The sequence below is a fragment of the Diabrotica virgifera genome, chromosome 8 (assembly GCF_917563875.1).
Source record: "Diabrotica virgifera virgifera chromosome 8, PGI_DIABVI_V3a".
Lineage (NCBI taxonomy): Eukaryota > Metazoa > Arthropoda > Insecta > Coleoptera > Chrysomelidae > Diabrotica > Diabrotica virgifera.
The window spans coordinates 88,772,289-88,792,543 of NC_065450.1; the positions used below are offsets into that span (position 1 = coordinate 88,772,289).

Sequence of the window (20,255 nt, forward strand, 5' to 3'; positions counted from 1 at the left end):
AATGTTAATTTGATTAAACTGTGTTGTCCACATATAATTTCATATATTACTCATATTGTTAATTTTTGCATAACTAACTGTGTCGTTCCAACTTCCTGGAAAAAAGAAATTATTAAGGTTTTGCCTAAAAAGCAAAATCCTGTTGAATTTAAAGATTTGCGACCAATAAGTATTTTGCCTACCCTGTCGAAAGTTTTAGAAAGAGCTTTGGAAACACAAATTAAAGATTATTTACATGTTAATTCATTACTTCCTTCTATTCAGTCAGGTTTCCGTAAAGGATATAGTTGTACTACTGCTTTACTTCATATTACTGATGATATTTTAAAAGGAGTAGATCAAGGTGAATGCACAGTGTTAGTGTTATTAGATTTCAGTCGTGCATTCGATACCATACATTACGATCTTATGATTAGCATGTTAAAATATATAGGATTTTCTAATAATGCCAGTACTTTACTTGAACAGTATCTCAAATTTAGAGAGCAGCAAGTTTATATCAATGGTGTAAATTCAAACTTTCTATTACTTAAATCAGGTGTTCCACAAGGTTCCATCCTTGGACCTTTATTGTTCTCTATATATACTTCGCAACTTTTAACCAAAATTCGGAATTGCAACGTGCACTTATATGCTGCTGATACTCAATTGTATTTAAATTTTAAGCCAGATGATGTGGAACATGCCTGCAAAATTATTAATGACAATCTAAAAGCATTTATTGATTATGCAACTGAGCACTGCCTGATTATTAATCCAACGAAATCAAAAGTAATGTTATTTGGTAATAAGCATCATCAGCAATATTTGATAAATTCAATTAACATTTATATAAACAATGAAAAACTTGAAGTTGTAAATGCTGCAAAAAACTTAGGTGTTACTCTTGACTCCGAACTAAGGTTTCAGAAACATGTAAATATACTGATACAACGCGCTTACTGTAATATTAAAATGATTTATGGAAATCGCCATTTATTTTCAATTCATATGAAAAAACAGCTTTGTGAAACACTTGTATTATCATTATTTAATTACGCGGATGTATTGTATGGACCAAATTTAACTCTAGTATATAAAAATAAGATCCAAAAAGTTCAAAATTCGTGTCTTCGTTTAATTTTTGGTGTAAGAAGGCGACAAAGAGTATCGCATAAATTAAAAGAAACTAAATGGTTAAATATGGAGAATAGAAGAAAACATCATTTTCTCACTCTTTGTCATAAAGTAATTGTAAATAAAAAACCATCTTACCTACATCGAAAAATAAAATATCGCTCTGATGTTCACAATATAAATATAAGAAATAGGGGATTGTTGACTAGTCCTCCTTTTTCAAGTGAGCTTTATCGACGCTCTTATAGTTATCAAATCAGCAGTTTATATAATAAGATTCCATCTACATTAAAAACATATAACATACCAAAATTTAAATTCTTGCTTAAACGCCGTCTCCTAAACATTCAAAATTAAGGTGCCGTGATTTTTTTCTCTTTCTCATAGTAATAAAAAAGTAAGTGGGTCCGTCTTCCTTGTGAGGTGCATTTTTTACTATCTTACTGTTCAATATTATATTCTTTACTACTGTTTTGTTAGAACCATAAGACTACTATTACACTGGGGTTAAGTGGAAGAATATTTTTGTTGTGTCTTAGAACACAGCAAAAATAAACTTCGCCCTCTACTTTAGAGAATGTACATTTTTGTTATACTTATTATTTTTTGGAAATAAAAGTCGGTTTATTATATTATTATTATTATTATTGATTTCTATTCCTCTTACATGTGCCATTGCATATACCTAAAGTTACGTAGAAAAAAGTTACAGAACAATATTTGCGAAATAACAAGGAAAATTGCCCAAAATTGCTGTGAGTGGCGAACTTTGAAAAATTATATTTCGAAAACTGTAAATCCTAATGGCCACTACCAAACATCATTTTAAAGACAAAATTTGTAAGTTTTTTTTCCGTGAAGCAATGTCTATACCTATATCCCCGTGGACAAAAGTTATGGGACAAAAAACAAAATTTCTTTCTTTTGGGTTTCTTTGTGCTTTTTCTTTTGAATATATTTTTGTAAAAAAAAGTATCTTTGACTTTAAAAAGTTATATTTAGATAGGACATTTAACCAGGAACAATTTTTATGTAGACGTGTTTGTACCAAAAGTGCATAGAACTCACCCTAATGTAACCTGTGCCCAGGGACTAATTCGCCCATTTCTCAAAAACGCACCCCTTTAAATGGTAGCACTCCGCGGTTTTTTCATATATAGAGATTCATTGACCATATGAAATAATAAAACCCCGTTAACGTTGTAGTTCCTTTCTATAATACATAATCAATAGCCTACAATAGGGATAAAAATTCGAACCATTCGATATTTAAATTTCATCTTAATTTAATCCCCCCATTTCAACAATTTTTACAGTTGCGTCATTCTTCATCTAAAACTTTTTAAATATTTAAAATAGTGATTAAATAAAGAGTCACCGTCCGGAGCATTGGTATGACCTTTATTCTTACAATGATCGCTTTTAGTTTCATCCCTATTGGTTTGAATTTCGTTATCTTAATTTAATCCCCCCATTTTCAACCCTATCTACAGTTGCGTCATTCTTGATCTTAAAATTTTTCTATACAAAAATAAACTATTTCTAAATATTTAGTATGCCGTTTATTCTTTCAGCGATGGCTTTTATTTTCATCCCTATTACTCCCATTAGCTTAATTTAGTCCCCCCATTTTCAACACTATTTACAGTTGCGTCATTATTCATCTGAAGCAAGGTCTAAAATGATATTTCTTTCAAATTATCTTTCAATAACGACGTAACTACCCTTTAGTGGCTCAGCACATAGTTACAGTTCTGTCGCTTTTGTATCATCTTTAGACAGTATTTTAGAAATTAATTACGCAATAAACAGGAATTGACAAAATTTGCAGTTACGTAATTCTTATTCCGCACCGGCGATATTAAAAAGTAGAGGGGATAGTACACATCCTTGTCGTACTCCTTTTCTAATTGGAATCTCTTTAGATAAGCGCACATAGGTGCGCTAAATGTTGCCAAATCAGTCAGGTTCGATTTCTTGTTATAGATAATCGATTTTAGTAGTTTCTTTACTCTATTACGTATATGTGTGCCAAATAACTCGCCAAAATATTCAAAATTAAAGCTGCATTCTTGGAACGCGTTTTCCATCTTGATGACGCGCTGAAGAATATTATTAATTTAAAAATAATCATTTATATAAATTTTAGCCAAAATTTGAGTCTTGAATAAAGTATAGCATTCTACTCGCCAATAATGAATGTTCACTTGTATGATTTACGCGGGAATAACTTTATACGCGTGAATAACAGTCACAATTATAATATGCTTGTTGAATAATACACAGTGGCGTAGCTAGCCCCACAGGGGCCCTATATCAAAGTTTGTCGCGGGGCCCTTTTCCACCACTCATATGGCGTAGTGCTAAAATAATGTTCAACAAAAGAAGCCAAAACGCTTTTATAGAATAGAATAGAAATATGCTTTATTGTCACTGAAAGTTTTACAATTTTATGGACAAAGCTTACAAAGTTTAGGAAAAAACAATAACAAGTAGGTACAGTTTACTGAAATTACATAAATCGTCAATATTATTACAAAATAAAAAATAATGAAATTAAACAAAACAATACAGGTTTCATTAATAATTGAAAATATTTTAACTGTTGATTACTGGGCTCAAAATATTAAGGGTTAACCCAAATCACCTACTCCGAAAATGATTGGAGCTGGAGTTCTTTGAATATGGTGTCTTTTAATTCGTTTTTTTTAAATACCTCTAGAACACTTCTATTTAGAAAAACGAAAACTGGTACATCTATTTATCTTCCAGAGATAAATCTATTTCATAAATTGCGAATTTGTAGTACCAGTCATATGCGTCCTCTTTGGGTAGGGCAACGGTTATTTTATCGCATAACTTTTTTGACTTTGACTTTTAAGAGGATCGGTACGTATTTTCGGCTGCAATGCTATTCAAATGGGGATTCATTTTTTTCGAATCCTGAGAAAACTAATAAGTATTTTTGAAAAATTTAAACGCAGAATGAAAGATTACGTTATTAGCGAGGGCCGAAAGTCCCTGAGAACTTCTATAATGTTTATTTTAATAAGTTACAGTGGTGAAAAACTAAGAGAAAATTTAGTGTGATTTTTAATTTCAAATATATCATTCAAAATAAACTTTTTATTTCTTCTAAGGGACTTTCGGCCCTCGGTAATAATTTAGTCTTTCATTCTGCGTTTAAATTTTTCAAAAATATTTATTGGTTTTTTCAGGATTCGAAAAAAATGTACACAATGCCGTGGTAATATTTTCCAAATCTATCTTTGTCTTACAACGCATTCAGCCGAATATAATATTGTCAGCATATATTGTCAGTCAGACACTGACAATCAGTGACAATTTTAAATATTTGACATTGCATCTGGAATATGTTGAGTTATTGATTAAATATTATTGATATATAGTGTATTTGATAAATAATTGATTTAAGACGTGAACTTAATAAAAAGTTATTTATTGTGTATTATTTGTGGAAGATCCAAGCAAAGAATACATCAGGATAATATATTCTGTGATCCAAGTATTTTGTTGTTAAAGATGTTCAAAATTGTAAGCGTTCCATAACAATATATTATTAAAAAATCACTTTAACACTTTTCCTCTTTTCTCGATTGAGTATTAGTCTTTGTTGCACAAATAAATTATTACAATCACTGAATACATAGTTAGTGAAAAAATTATCACATTTATTAACTGAATTAATAATTTGCAATTATAAAAATAACAGTTATCCAAGAACATTCAAAACCCATCTCTTTAAATTAATGATGACATTTTCAAGTAGAATGACATTCTAGTAATGTTTACATATCCATACCAGTGTGAATTTTACTACACGTAATTTGCCGTGTAAAGACAGAAAAGTAGAGATACACGTAAAATATTTGCGAATTATGTACCCATAGCCTTAAGCATTTTTGACACTGGATTATTAAATCGTGAGGTATTTTAGTACTAAAATATACTGTTACTTATCTCTAAAATACACCGTTTTCTAGAAAAATCGATTTGAAAATGTTTCGTTTTTGAATTTGAACAAAATTTGAAAAAATAAAAAAAAATGGTGTATTTTATCGACCTAAAGTAAGAGTAACTTTTAGTACGTACCTACTGCAATAGTACTTTAGTACTTTTTTTTTGGAAAAATTTTTCAAATTAAAAAACACAAAATTTTCAAATCGAAATTTTTAGAAAATTACAAGACACCTTCTTCAAAGAGCTCTAGCTGCTTTAGGAAGCATTTTCGGACAAGGTGATTCGGGTTAAATCTTAATATTTTGAGCCCAGAAATCTGCAGTTAAATTATTTCTAATTGTTAATGAAATACCCTGTATATTGCAAAACTTAAATAAATTGCAAATTGCATAATACAACCTTAGGAACTAATAAGTTCTGCGTATAACCCTCAAATATAGATAATAATAACAAACCTAATAAACTCTAATAAAGAAAAGTCGAAAAATATATTTAAATTGTTGAGACTTACTGCTTTAAAACAGATTCAGTTTTTTTCAAGTCAAGGGTGAATGGACAATGGAAATGAACGTAAACAAAAACTCTGTACTTTAACAGCAAGCTACCGGCAAATACATAGTAATACTTAAATACATTTATTTATAGATAAAGAACAGATTACACGAAAATATACGCAAACAATACACAGTGTTTCAATGTTTCAAATATTCAAAGGTAAAGCGATTACAAATATTGCAATTTGGCATTATACATTATACAATGTTTCACATACAGCCAACGGTGAATAGACAATAAAAAGTAGCTTGAAAACAAAAAGGTTCTGTAGTTATAGAAAGGCGAGGGGCAAAAAATAGATAGGTAAATACCTGTATATAAATATAGTTTATATATAGATAAAGAATCCATTTCACAAAAATGTCGATATCCAAACAATATACACTGTTCGAAGCGTTTTAATAGTGAAATAATTGTAGAATATTTTGTTCAATTTTTTGAATGGAATTTTGTTTCGACATGCCGCGCTGGGGGCCCCGTATAATTGATACGGCTGAGACGGCGGTAGCTACGCCTCTGATAATAGAGTATTATATTTTTACGTTCTGTACTTACTTTTAACGGCCCACAAGTACCGTATATGTCTACTGGAATGTATTTGCCAAGTTCTCTGGCATACGCTAAACGGCCATTACGGGCTCCGCAGTTCGATACGAACCATGCAACTTTTTTCGTCTTATTAACGGAATAGTCTTTCGATTGGACCTTCTGGCGTACCTGAAATAACAATAAAGAATCTTTTAAATAATCATAATACAGTGATAAGCGCGCTTATAACCGGCAAAATAACGCAATAGATGGAAAACATAATACATTGTGAAATAAAAAGAGAAGAAACTAAAAAATAGTTTCCCACCTTCAAACGTCTGTGACAGGAGTATTTTATAAAATTATCCTGTCACAGTGACAGTTGTCATACTTCTCCAGTACTTCTAAAGGTGGAAAACTATGTAATGTAATGTTAATTTATACGTGTATATCGATAATTTCCACCTCTACTAGTTTAATCTCTTTTTACTTCATAATGTATTATGTTTTCCATCTTTTGCCCTTTTGCGTTATTTTGCTGGTTATTAGCCTCCTCACAGATTATTAAAACAAATTAATTTTTTTTGAAAGTACCTCGCGCCACGGAAACCTTTCTTTTATGAAGGCCATCTACTTTGGATGTGCTTTGGATGGTAGAGAATATACATCACCGTATGTGTCATGTAATGTATTTGAAAACAATCTTAAATACTACTTCTAATGAGGTTCAACTACAGTCCAGTCGGGTTAGACGAATAACAAGCCTAACCTTGCATTACGAACTGCCCCAAATTTTATTCTTCTAATCTTTAAGAAGGGCCAATAGTAGTCTAAATTTAAAATCTCGACTGAATTCTGCCGTTGCGTTAGCCGCCATCTTGATTTTAAACGAGAACCGTTTTTGCTCAATATCTCCGCCATTATCAACTTTTAGACAAAAAGTATAAGAACTAAAATTGTATCTGATTTTCCATAATTTCTTTTATTACAATTTTTTTGTGGGGTCGATATTTTCCGAGTTATTGGGGGAAAATAGTGACAGTTAGAGCATAAGTATTGAATTATTGAGTTATCTCGTTTATTATTAGTTTTACAACAAATATGTACCTATATAAAAATGAAGAGAATTAAATTTTGTACAATTTTGATTTCTTTAATTTTTTTGATAAAATCAATATTATTTTTGTATTTTGTTTTTGTAGTTTTGTATTTTACATTTTTTTTCTAATTCTGTAAATAAAGCAGTTTAGAGGGGGGGGGCAAAATATAGTGAACAACCCTGTACGTTCATTGGGGCCGATTGATTGGCTCTGTCCCGTCATTAAGCTGACCGACTAAAATAACTTTTATTTATATTCAATTTAGAATGTGTACACTGATTTTCAGCCTTATTAAATGGATTTAATTACCTCCGCAGTTAATCAACTTTGACAAGCTGTCAGTACCACCTGTTCTACGTTTCGCTAGACCGACCGCAGTATGTTTCTCTACACAATCACGGTAATCAACTGTGAAAAAACTTGCTTTAGTAAATTCAGAGAGATTTTTCGGCGCTGCCTCTCCGTCTATAACATAGGTATTACACACACCGGACAAAGAACAAAACAGATTAAAAAAAATAAATGCCGGTACTACTTCGTTTACATGTCGAAGATGGAGGAACAATGGCTCCATTGTTTCTCCAGCAAGCATATATGGAGTCCATGTTTCCGGTTTTCCCCCGGTTTTTGCTGAAAACCAAACCGCTGCCAATATGACCGATATTAAAAGTTGGCTCTTACTTGACGGTGCTCGTAATCCTGTCGATAAACATTCAACAAAGGCTTGCCGTACCTTTTTCACTGTTGTATGTTGTATCATACCAAACTTTAGCGACTGTATGTCTAGCGTTTAACCCAAAGTCTCATCAAGGATTGCAAGTCTTAAAGGTGCACTTTGGACAGGCCCGTTCCCGTTTAAATACGAAGGATTATTCGCTCACAGACTCGGCGCTAACGCCGAAAACCATTATGGGTGCGCCCTATATGAGTGCGTCCACTATGGACGCACCCATAGTGCACTCTGATTTCCGAGTCAGACAGCCAGAGCCAAGTCGGTGTGCGAATTTTTTTTTTAGTTGTCAGCGCGCTGGTGCACTTTGGACAGGCCCATTTAAATACGAAGGATTCAGCTATACCGACTCGGCGTCGGCTTTCTGACTCAGGAACCAGATTGCACTATGAACGCGCCCTTGGATAGAAAAGCTAGCATTCATGCCTTCTGGTTCAAAATACGCCGGCATTAAGAAAATTCTATCTTATTCAGATATATAGTTTTTGAATATATTATACGTACAAACAAGGCATTATGCAAGCAATATTCAAAGGTCAGAAGTCCAAGTAAAAAAACGAAAAGAAACAGGTTATTTAGTGTTACAACATAGTTCATGATGTATTAGCACCGAGATGATTGAAGCTTATAAGATGTCCATGTTTCGTATTTCCATGTGATAAATTAGCAATTAACTGTTGACTAACTGCAGATGGAATGTGTTTTGTATCTGTTGGACATTTTTTGATAACAGATAGATTTTTGCTAGAAAGTGTCTTCTGGAATAACTCAGAAAAGAATAATATCGAGATGATGCTCATAGAGAACCTCATGAAAATTTGTAAGTAAATTGGTACATTCGTACATTGAAAAATCAATAATTAACAGAAGTTGAAAGTACAGGTATTTTTTTCACAAAAGTCAACTAAAGGAAAGGGGCTGTTCATACACGAATTTCCTGTTGGGCGTCAAACCCTTGTGACCGGTCAAATTAGATTTACTCAAAGGATTTTGGTTGTAGGTTGCTGATTCTGTTGTTTGTCTCTTCTGGGGGTACAGTACACTGCACTTTTCATTGTCCATTTATTAACAATACAAACACCAGACACGTAGCTAAAATTACTTTTCTCTTGTATACTACGGAACGTGAAGGAGAGAAAGAGAAAGAGAGAGAAAGAGATAAAAATAAAGAGAGAAAAAGAGCGAGAAAACTAAAACGTTTTGTGGGCTTGAGAGAAAATGATGAGAATGACGTGCTTCGTTGAATTATCTTTTGAGACTGTGGGGGTGAGGAAGTAGGAAGCGGATCTGATTTTTTGAGGAAGCTGAAGCTATCTGTACGTCAATTGTGGGCTTTGAGAATACAAGGTATTCAGACATATGAAAATTTACTTGTGTGGCAGTAATTTCATTAAAAATAATACAAATTTATTAAATTATAGTTGGTTTCCCAACCACAACTTTATTAGAAATGCAGGATTTTTCCACATAAGACAACTTTCTTAACCCGAGACCAGTCGCGCTCATTTCTGTCACACTATCGGTCGCGCGTTAGATTATATCTGACAACGCGTGTTTGAAGCAAATTTTATTTTATAGTATTTTTATTTACCTACTTGTTATGTAAAAAATACCTATTTCTGACACGTGAAACACATGAAAACGGAACAAACGCTAAAGTAAAAGATAACAAAAGTAAAGAAACGGAGGAAACACTAAAATATAACCACAGTAGGTATGTAATTCCGCTGGTATGTCGGGCTAATTTTTGCCCAAAGTGCCTACAACTGTTAATTTATTGTTAAAATAGAGATCGTTTAGATATGTATAGATATTATTTTCTGACTGCAAAAATAGTCTTAGACACAATACTAGAAAATTATACAGTCGAACCCGCTTATTGGAATAGCTTCGTGCCAAGCAAAAATATTCCTATAACCGGGATTTCTAATACCCGATCATTGATGGCTGGTTGAAATAAGTGTACCTACTGAATAGACCTACATAATAATAGTACATACTATGTATGTACCTACATTTACATTATATTTATATGGTTTTAGGTCCTTTTATGTCAATGATACAGCAGTGTAACTTATTTTATTAAAAAACCAAATTACATTGTCTGTGCATAAATCCATTAATAATCATGAAATGTGTGCAATATGTAAACATGTATATATTATCTTATTTAAAATGCATACGCCAAAATTACTTCTCATTTTTTTTTGAAAAATCTTTAAGTTATATTATACAAATTAGAAAAAATTACATTGAATTGGCCCTCCAGAAATATTCTTATAATATTACAAACGGTTAGGACTTGCCAAATTGGATGGAATATCCACAAAATCGAAAAAATCTTCATCTTTTGCCTCATTTTTCGCTTTAATATTGAGTTGGTGGTTTCATTGTTTTGTTCTAAATCTTCAGTATCTTCGAAAGCCGATAAATTATCGTCAAAAGAAACAACTCTTAAAAATATTCGTCCTTTATTTTGTCGAATTCTTTGTTTTGATGAATTGGCACTAATTGGAAGGCAAAAACGGATTGTTAAAATATTCAAACTCATGTCGGGTTTATGGACAGGGCGGTTATCAATAAAAGAGAACATTTCTATTCTTGTCTGCCATTGTATTGTCGAAGTCAATAAACCATTTACCAATAAAATTTATAACTACAACGAGGTGGGTCGCAATAGAAATTTTTACAAGTTTTGTGAGACAAGTAATAGTAGGTATTTTATGGCCTGTTGTATTTCGTAAAAGGGTCCAACTGGTGCGTAATAAAGTATTTATTATCTGAGAAATATAATAAACCAGAAATAATTTTAATTTTTTTGGAAAATATGAATAAAAAGTTATTCGTCCACTTGAATAATATTCGATTAAGCGATATTAATTCATTAAAACGTATTCCTATAAGCGGATAAATTTATTAAGGAGTAAATAGAAACGTTTCGGGACCTCAAATTTCTATTCCTTAAACCGGGATATTCCTATAACCGGTACTCTAATAAGCGGTACTCTAAATACTGTACTTGAAAATTTTGACCTACGTTTTCAGTCGCGTCGTTAGATTTTATCTAACACAACTCATATCTACTTCTACTCATATTTAGTTACGCTGTCCGGTACCCTTGAGTGAGTGCATTACTACTTACCTACTACATTCTTCCTCGAGGCACTTACGAGTGGAAAGCTATGTTGCCAAATTTTTCAGGTTATCACGGAAAAGGATAAAATGTTAGATTTTTTCTAACAGCGCGAACGATTGCGGGTTAAAAAAGGAAACTTTTCAATATGCTAAACTAAATTTTTGAAGCCAATCGGGACAATATTTTTTATACAAGAATTTAATTTTATAATTTATTTTATTAAAAAAAAACGAATAAAATAAGATCTATGTATCTTATAAGTCGTAATAAAGTCTTATCGTAATAAAATCATCATTTACCTGTGGATCAAAATAAGTCCATCTCTCGTAGGGAGCTACAAGATCACTGTCCCGCCTGTAAGTGGCAGTCCAATTAATGAGATCAGCGAATTTTACACTTTGCGTGTGATATGGACATTCCAGAAAGTAAATGATCCATATCTGAAAAAAATACCAATATTTTTAATTACATTTATATTACGTTTCGTTATTATTTTTATAAAGGATATTAACCCATTATAGACCAGCGTTATATTTACAGATCACTAGAAATTTAATTTTTTTAACCCTTAAAATTTGTTGAAATTTAAAGAAAAATTTCAATATACATACATTTTAGGCTATAGTAAACTGAATTATAATTTTTGTTGTAATATATTTCTAATATTCGTTCAATAAAAAAATTTAAACATCGGACAAAGCTGATTTCGTTTAGATTTACAAATTTAACACGTTGACGGACAGTGCGTCAAATGTATAAGCAAGTGTTGTGACACTATATGTATTTTGCATAGTAGAATAGGGAAAAATGCAACGTCTATAGACGTTGTATCACATCCCATCAATGGAAATTAGACGTATATAGATGTTCTGTCCGTCAACGTGTTAATACTAATTTTCAATATAGTTAAATATAAAGGTACTTTACTCTTGAGCGAAATTCATATTTTTGACATACCTACCTCGTACAAAATTAATCATATTTAATATTTGATGGTTGCATCTTAGATTTTATATACAATGCAGAGCATTTTATGAAGATTTTTTCGTAAAATTAATAATAAAGAAATTTTCAATAGGTTCCAAGTTACGCAGACATACTGCATACGAGCTCAAAATTTTTTTGTTAATATTTATTATTTTTTAAGCTTGTTATTAAATGTATTAAATGTATACAATGATCTTAAAATATTTACCTGGAACGTTCGCTCACTCAACGAACCTGGAAATATCCGCAAACTATGCGACATATTAGCACAATATAACGCCGATATTACTGCGATACAAGAAGTACGATGGACAGGTCATGGCATAATCCAAAAAAAACAAACTACAACATATACTATAGCTGCCATAGAACTAGACATGAATTTGGGACAGCCTTTATAGTCAATAATAAAGTCAAGCATTTGGTTATAGATTTTAAGCCGATTAATCCACGAATGAGCTGCTCAAGGATCAGGGGCAAGTTTTTTAATATGAGTCTTATTAATGTACATGCCCCAACAGAGGACAAGGAAGACGAAGAAAAAGACGAATTCTATGATGAATTAGAAAGAGCATATGACAGTTATCCCAGAAGTGACATTAAAATAGTAATCGGTGATCTGAATGCAAAAATCGGAAGGGAAGAAATATATCTACCGCACATCGGTAAATATAGTTTCCATAATAATACCAATTCGAATGGACACCGAGCAGTCACCTTCGCAGCCGCAAAGAACATGATCGTAGGAAGCACATGTTGTCTACACAAAAAAATATATATGGGAACTTGGACCTCGCCCGATGGATTAACGAACAACCAAATTGATCATGTCATCATAGATGCTAGACACTTCTCAAACTTAATGGATGTCCGGACCTATCGAGGCGCCAATATTGATTCAGATCACTTTCTAGGTGGCACAAGAAATTGAGCTAGAATCTCAAACGAGAAGAAGGAGAGAAGTACCAAAACAACGCGCCTTAATATTGAACTCCTCAAAAATCCGCAAACGGTAGAAAGCTTTCAAAACTATATCGAAACTAACTGCATAATTAATGAGAATCTAACAACCAGCGAACAATGGGAAATGTGTAAAAGTAATATTAAAGACGCAGCAAATAATATTCTAGGGCCAGAGAAACCACCATCACGCAATGACTGGTTCGATGCTGAGTGTGAAGACATTACAAGAAGAAAGAACGATGCATATAAACAGATGCAGCAAAGAAAAACCCGAGAAAAACAACAAAAATATAAAGACCTTAGAAGAGAAGAGAAGTGCATTCATAGAAGAAAAAAGAGAATTTATGAAAATAGAATACTGGAAAAACTTTAGGCATTAAAACAGGAAAATCAAGCAAGAAAATTCTATAAAACTCTGAATAATGTATGAAAGGAATTCAAACCAAGGCTAAGACTATGTAAGGATAAGGAGGGGCACATACTCAAAACAAAAGAAGAAATATTGAAAAGGTGGGTGGAACACTATAAAGAACTACTTACCATCGAAGTAAAGTACGGGATGCAATAAAACACCTAAAAAATAATAAATCTCCAGGAAGTGATGGTATATCCGCGGAACTTAATAAATATGGAGGTGCTACCCTGACTAATCAAATATATAAAATAATACTGACAGCCTGTGATCAATTGGAATGTAGAAACTATGGGGGAATAACCCTTCTTAATACAGCTTACAAAATATTTTCGAGTATCTTATATGGTTGCCTAAGTGCACATTCAGAGGAGCTTCTTGGAGAATATCAAAGTGGTTTTAGGCCTGGTCGATCAACAACAGACCAGATCTTTGTGCTAAGGCAAATACTGGAAAAAAAAACAATGAATTCAATCTCGACACATACCATCTTTTTGTAGATTTTAAATCGGCCTATGATAGTGTCATAAGAAATAAATTGTATGAAGCCATGGATGAATTCCACATCCCTGATAAACTGATAAGATTGGTTAAGGCTACAATGCGTAAAGTCGTTTGCAAAGTCGAAATACAGGGCGAACAATCACAGGCGTTTGAAACGAATGTTGGGCTGCGCCAGGGAGATGCGCTGGAGTGTCTCCTCTTCAACATAGCTCTAGAAAAGGCGGTCAGAGATGCCCGAATAGACAACAGAGGAAATAGTTTTAAAAAATCATCCCAAATTTTGGCATATGCCGATGACGTGGACCTAGTTGGCCGCACAACAGCAAACTAGAAGAAATGTATACTACCTTCTCAAATGCCTCAAAAAATATGGGCCTGAAAGTAAACGAGGAGAAAACTAAGATGATGGCATCAACACCCAACAATAGAGCCAGAAACATAGGTCACCAATTCTCTGTTGATAACTCTACCTTTGAAGTGGTGGACAAATTCACATACTTAGGCTCCCTGATCACCAAGGAGAACGTCATGACGGAAGAAATCAAGCGAAGGATAATCCTAGCGAACAGATACTATTTTGGACTGAGTAGACATATGAGAAGCAGAAACTTAAGCCAACAAAAATAACCATATACAAAACCCTTATACAACCAGTGTTGACATGTGGATCGGAGACATGGACCATCTCCAAGGCATATGAAAACCTTCTGCTTATATTTGAACGAAGGATCCTGAGAGGCATATTCGGTGGCATCTGCGAAAAATGATATTTGGAGGAGGAGGTACAACTACGAGGTATACCACAGATATAAATATATATTTGGTGGTAAAGACGTAGTATCTCTTATAAGAATAGGAGACTAAGATGGGCAGGACATCTAGCAAGATCACAGAATAACAACCCTCCTAGAAGAATCCTTATGTCACAACCTGTGGGAAGTAGAAATAGGGGTAGGCCAAAACTTAGATGGAAGGATGGTGTAGATGAGGATGGGAGAAAAATCGGCGCAACAAACTGGCAACGGTTGGCAATGGATAGGACTGACTGGCGTAATAGACTTGGGAAGGTCAAGGCTCTTTCATAGGGCTGTAGCACCATTGATGATGATGATTAAATGTATTTAAGATAAATCGTACAGAAAAAAGTTTTGATGACTTTACATAAACATTTTTTTAACTGATAATTTTCGGTTTTTGTATTATATTTTTTTATCTTTCTTAATAATAAATTCAGTAAAATCTTTCGTAATAATAAAGGGGTGTAAAGCTAGTTCGCGTCCGCAGGATAATACTGCACGTGCACCGTGGATAATCTAAATGGACTAGCACAAGAGGCACCAGACAATCTTTCCCAAGATCTCCTGGCAGAAAGATATCTCAGTTTTTTAAGTAATTAAAGATGAGGCAACTACTAATAAATTGACTGTACCAGCGTGCCAATTTAATATCGAAGGTATGAGAAGAGCAAGCATTTAGTGGAGGAGTGTCCGATCAGATCCTACAATGACAGTCAATTGAATATGTCAAATAAATTTTTGTATGTAAAAATTAATTATTATTATTTACAATGTATTGCCCGTTTTATTAATGTTCAAAAACTGTGATGTAGCCATACGCTAAATAAATAAAGCTTTCTTAATTTTCTCAAAAAGAAGTTTTATCTCAAAAAGATAAGAAAGTTTTCATTTTTTAAAGTAAAATACTTTAATGGATTTTAAAGACTACAACTTAAGCTTTAAAAAAACACCTAAATAGTTGTAATATATCCGTTTAAACTTTAGTAATATCCTCTTAAATTTGTAGTAATTCAGTAAAACCACTAAGTTTTCAAAAATCACACTTTTTGCGGCATCGTATCATTTGAATTAAATTTTTGAGATTTTTTTGAATAAATAAAACATTGTTTAACAAGACGTTTAAAAAGTAAGTTGTGCAAATTTTACAGTTGTATAGGTAAAATTGTGTTAGTTACATATTTTTATATCATTTTTAAATAAAATTCATGTCTCATTTTCCGCCCAAATCGTACTTATGCCCATAACTTGTTTTCCTTTTTATTGACAACTCCTACAGATTCCTCTTACAACTATAAGATAGCTTAATATTCTTATTTCATTTGCAACTTGTAAAATTTAATTTCATCAATTTGTTAAGAAATTATAATAAATTAACTCAAAGGCGCTGTCGCGGCGTGCAAGTACTTGGAGGGGATACGAGAAACGATCGTGCGAGAATAGCGGCGAAATATTGCAACTTTCTTAAATAATTCATATTGTCAATTGAAATTGTCAAATTGACGTATATTTCATACCTTCTGTCATTGAAGAAGAAAAATTATATATTGCTCCACAATATTGATATGATATGCAATTATTATATAAAGGTAAATTTAATTAATTGTATTTTGCTTGCAGTACTGCATTTTAATAACTAATTTTATTTACTAGATACAATTGTTTACGTTTTAATAACATAACCTGAATCTTATTTTTTCTTCTTATTATTTTTTTGGACTATGCCCTTGACATATCCAGTAACCAGGACTAATATAATTGGCCAATATAATTAAAAGTGCGAATAATGTTGCTGAGCGTAGAATCCAGGTGTCGCTTTGCCGAACTTGCACGGTCCCAATACAGTGCACCAATGTTTGTGAGAGGAGTGACATGAGCACTTGAATAAAAAAATTATACAAGCTGTGAATTTAATTTTAGAAAAATCTGTAAAGGTTTTTTGTTTACAATTTTCTGAATTTTTCAATGGTCAAGTCAGTTTTTTTCTAAAATTTATATTTTCGTAGGTATTTAAAAAAGAACTAATTTCCAATCCATTTGTTTAATAAAAAGTGAAGCACTCACTTTTGGAGTAGAACTTTTTGATATGTTGTTTATTAAACATTTCTTAATGAAATTTAAAAAAAGTTCCATCTTGTTTGATTTTTTCCGTAAGCAAAAACTCCATTGACTTCCCTATAAGTTTTCGTTGCAATTTCTATAAAATAATTGTTATTTAAAAATAACATTATAATATACTAAAACAAAAACGGCAACTTAGAAATAGGAACTCAATTTTAACGCCCACAATTGTGTGAAATTACATCGATTTTTTAATGACCAGTTTGTTATCGAAGTAGCAGTATGACATAGCAGCACAAAATAACTCGCTAATTTACTTTGCGACAAGTTGTGAGAATGTAGGTAGAAATAGAGAACGAATTTTAATGTTTTCATGTTTTTAATGCACAAAGCATGAACATTTTAAACATGTAGGTCGTTATCGGAATATCATTAAGCATTAGAAATAAATAAAACATAAAAACACGCCTCTTCTTTGTTTTATAAGTCGTTAGGTTTTCTGATAATAACGACATAAATGCTATATGTATGTATATATAGGATAAACAAATATGTATGTATATTTATATCGAATAAAAACCAATGAATATAGACTATTAGATTCGTTGATAATGTATAATATTTTTGATATTCTTTATGTGTACAGTAAAACTGATTTATCTGCAACCGAGAAGACACGACAGACGTTAGTTTATAGCGTGCAAGTGGTGACCTTGAGGGTTTCAGTTGAATATATGTTAAACTATACCTACACCTGTAAGTCTAGGCAGTGAGGCCGCTCCTGTAGAAAAAATGTTTCTGATTCAGTTTTTTGCTGATTCCTTTTAAAAAATGTTCCATTTAAATAAATCTAAAGGGTGCCAGGCCAAATCTTTGGACAGCTTTGTTTAACCATGTTTTTTAAACAAATTCACAAACTCACAGTATTCTGCTGCGGAAAATATTCTTTTGGATCGTCTTAAACAAAAACGTTTTTGGCCATTTTTCTCTAAAGCTGATAGTTTTTGAGTTATAAGCGATTTCATCATCAACAGCTATTCCATTCATCGTTGGATGATAGCCTCTTTAGGGATGTCCATTCATTTGCTTGCTGTTTTTTGCATCTATTCTTGGTCAGCCAATCGCTTGATGTCAGCAGTCTATCTTGTTTGAGGTCTGCCTCTACTTCTTTTGCTTGTCCTTGGTCACCATTTAACAATTCGCTTCTTTCAACGGTTTTCTTCATTTTTCCTCTGTGCTGACCAGTTCCACTTTAACATGGCAATCTTCTGGATCACCTTGCTGAGTACAACTCTTAAACTGTTAACAAAAATACTTGCCAATAAAATAAATGAAGAATACACAATTAGTGAGGAATAACAAGGTTTTCGGAAAAATAGGTCCACAATAGACGTCATATTCATAGCCACTGAAATATAATAAACCTGCATTTATGTGCTTTATAGATCTGACTAAGGCCTTCGATTGTGTAAGATTGGAAGATGTGCTAATATTGCTAAAGGAGAAAAATCAGCCCAACAAGATGATAAGGATAATTAAGACATTAATACGAAGAACAAAACCAGAATAAAAGTCAAGAATGGACTAACATCGGAAGTAGAAATCAACTCGGGAATCAGACAAGGGGATAGCTTGAGCCCATTGCGTTTTAATTTAGTCATGGACAAAAACATAGAAAACATTAAAGGTACTGGAAAAGGATATAAGATGGCGGGAAAACAAATAAAAATCCTCTGTTATGCTGACGACGCAATCTTAATTTCCGATAACGAGGATAACCTACAGCGAATGGCACAAACTTTCAATACATTGTCGAAGAACTACAACATGAAAATATCAACAGCCAAGACAAAATCCCTGGTAGTGTCAAGGAAACCCATAAGATGCAAATTAATAATTAACAACGAACTAATTAAACAACTCTCGAGATTCCAATATCTGGGAGTCGAAATATGTTTATGTAGATGTTAAAGAGAGCGTCCGAAAGCAAGCAAATTAAGCCAATTACGTGTCAGGATGTCTGGGGGATGTCATCTGGAGAAACAAAGATATAAGGCTGAAAGGGAAAGTACGCATATACAAATCATGTGTAAGACCGATCATGACGTACGCGATAGAAACAAGATGTGACACAGCAGAAACCAAGAGGATACTGAGAACATCAGAAATGAGAACATTGAGGTCAATAACTGGGAAAACACTGAGAGACAGAATACCGAACGACATAATAAGAGATCTCTGTAACATACAAGATATAGTATGGTGGGGAAGACAGAGACGACGAGAGTAAAATCAGCATGTGACAAAAATGGACAGCGAGAGAATAGCCCGTATAGCCAGAGATTCGAAGCCAACAGGAAAGAGACCAATAGGAAGGCCCTTTAAAAGGTGGCGAGATAGCTGGCAGTCAACATCACAGCTAAGAATACAAGCTCAAAATCGGTAAGGAACAGGCCAAGAGGCCTATTATAAGAAGAAGAAATCTTCTGGATCACACCTGTTACTTTTGATCGTCTTCTTATCTCTTTATGGGATATGCTATTACTGAGTTTAAAGTTGAGCATTTTTCGTTCCATAGCTCTCGGAGTCACTTGAAGTTTGTGGATTACGCTGTTGTTAAAAGCTCATGTTTCAGTTTTATATGTCAAAACCGGCAATACGTAGTACTGATCGAAGGTTTTTGCCTTTAAAATAATTGGTAGGTTTGATTTAACTACTGTTTGTAATCAATCAAATGCTGCCCATGCTAAAGAACGTCTATTTAATAAGCGATTATCTGAAAAATGCGCATCTGAGAATATGGATTTTCGAGGCTTGAAAACTCATATGTAAATTATTATTTTTGAGGTTTCCAAGTGCCTAAATTAAAGCTTAAACATTCAGTTTCAAGATTTTAAAGAGTAATCGGGGCTTATTTCAATTTAGACCGTTGTTTTTAATTGTTAAGAGCAAACAGTAGCGCGTCATCAATATTTTTGTTTTTCGAAAGTTCTGCGAACTTTCAACAGTCAGACAACAGTGCGTCGGTAATTCTACACTGACAGTGACATTATAGTATCAAAAACAATAATTTTTATTTATACTTATAGGTGCGCTAAATGTTGCCGAGTCGGTCACGTTCGATTTATTGTTATAGAAAATCGATCTTTAGTAGATCCAATGTGACACAAAATCTAGGCATGGGATAAAAAAAATTATTTGAAGAAAGTGTATTTTTTTTGTTCTTCTGAATGGCGGTACAGGCTCCTGTTTGCAATATTTTATTTAGTTATAGAGTAATTTCCACATACTCAAATTGGGCTCTGTACCGCCATTCTTTATTATATTACGAATATGTATGCCAAATATCTCGACAAAATATCCAAAATTACAGCCGCAATCTTGGACC

General features: G+C 32.9%; 1 protein-coding gene across 6 annotated transcripts in view; it reads right to left on the minus strand.

Annotated features, from left to right (window-relative positions):
* Window positions 1–20,255, minus strand: part of LOC126890792 (glycoprotein 3-alpha-L-fucosyltransferase A-like) — a 319,356-nt gene that overhangs the window by 41,337 nt on the left and 257,764 nt on the right. For all 6 annotated transcript variants that reach the window (XR_007700463.1, XM_050659984.1, XM_050659985.1 and 3 more), the window contains exons 5-6: window positions 11,446–11,586; window positions 6,208–6,369 (exon numbers count right to left, since the gene is read on the minus strand). Coding sequence is in view for 5 of the 6 variants with exons in the window: in XM_050659984.1 (XP_050515941.1) it covers window positions 6,208–6,369; window positions 11,446–11,586 (303 nt within the window). In the remaining variant the exon portion in view is untranslated. The remainder of the gene's footprint in view (window positions 1–6,207; window positions 6,370–11,445; window positions 11,587–20,255) is intronic.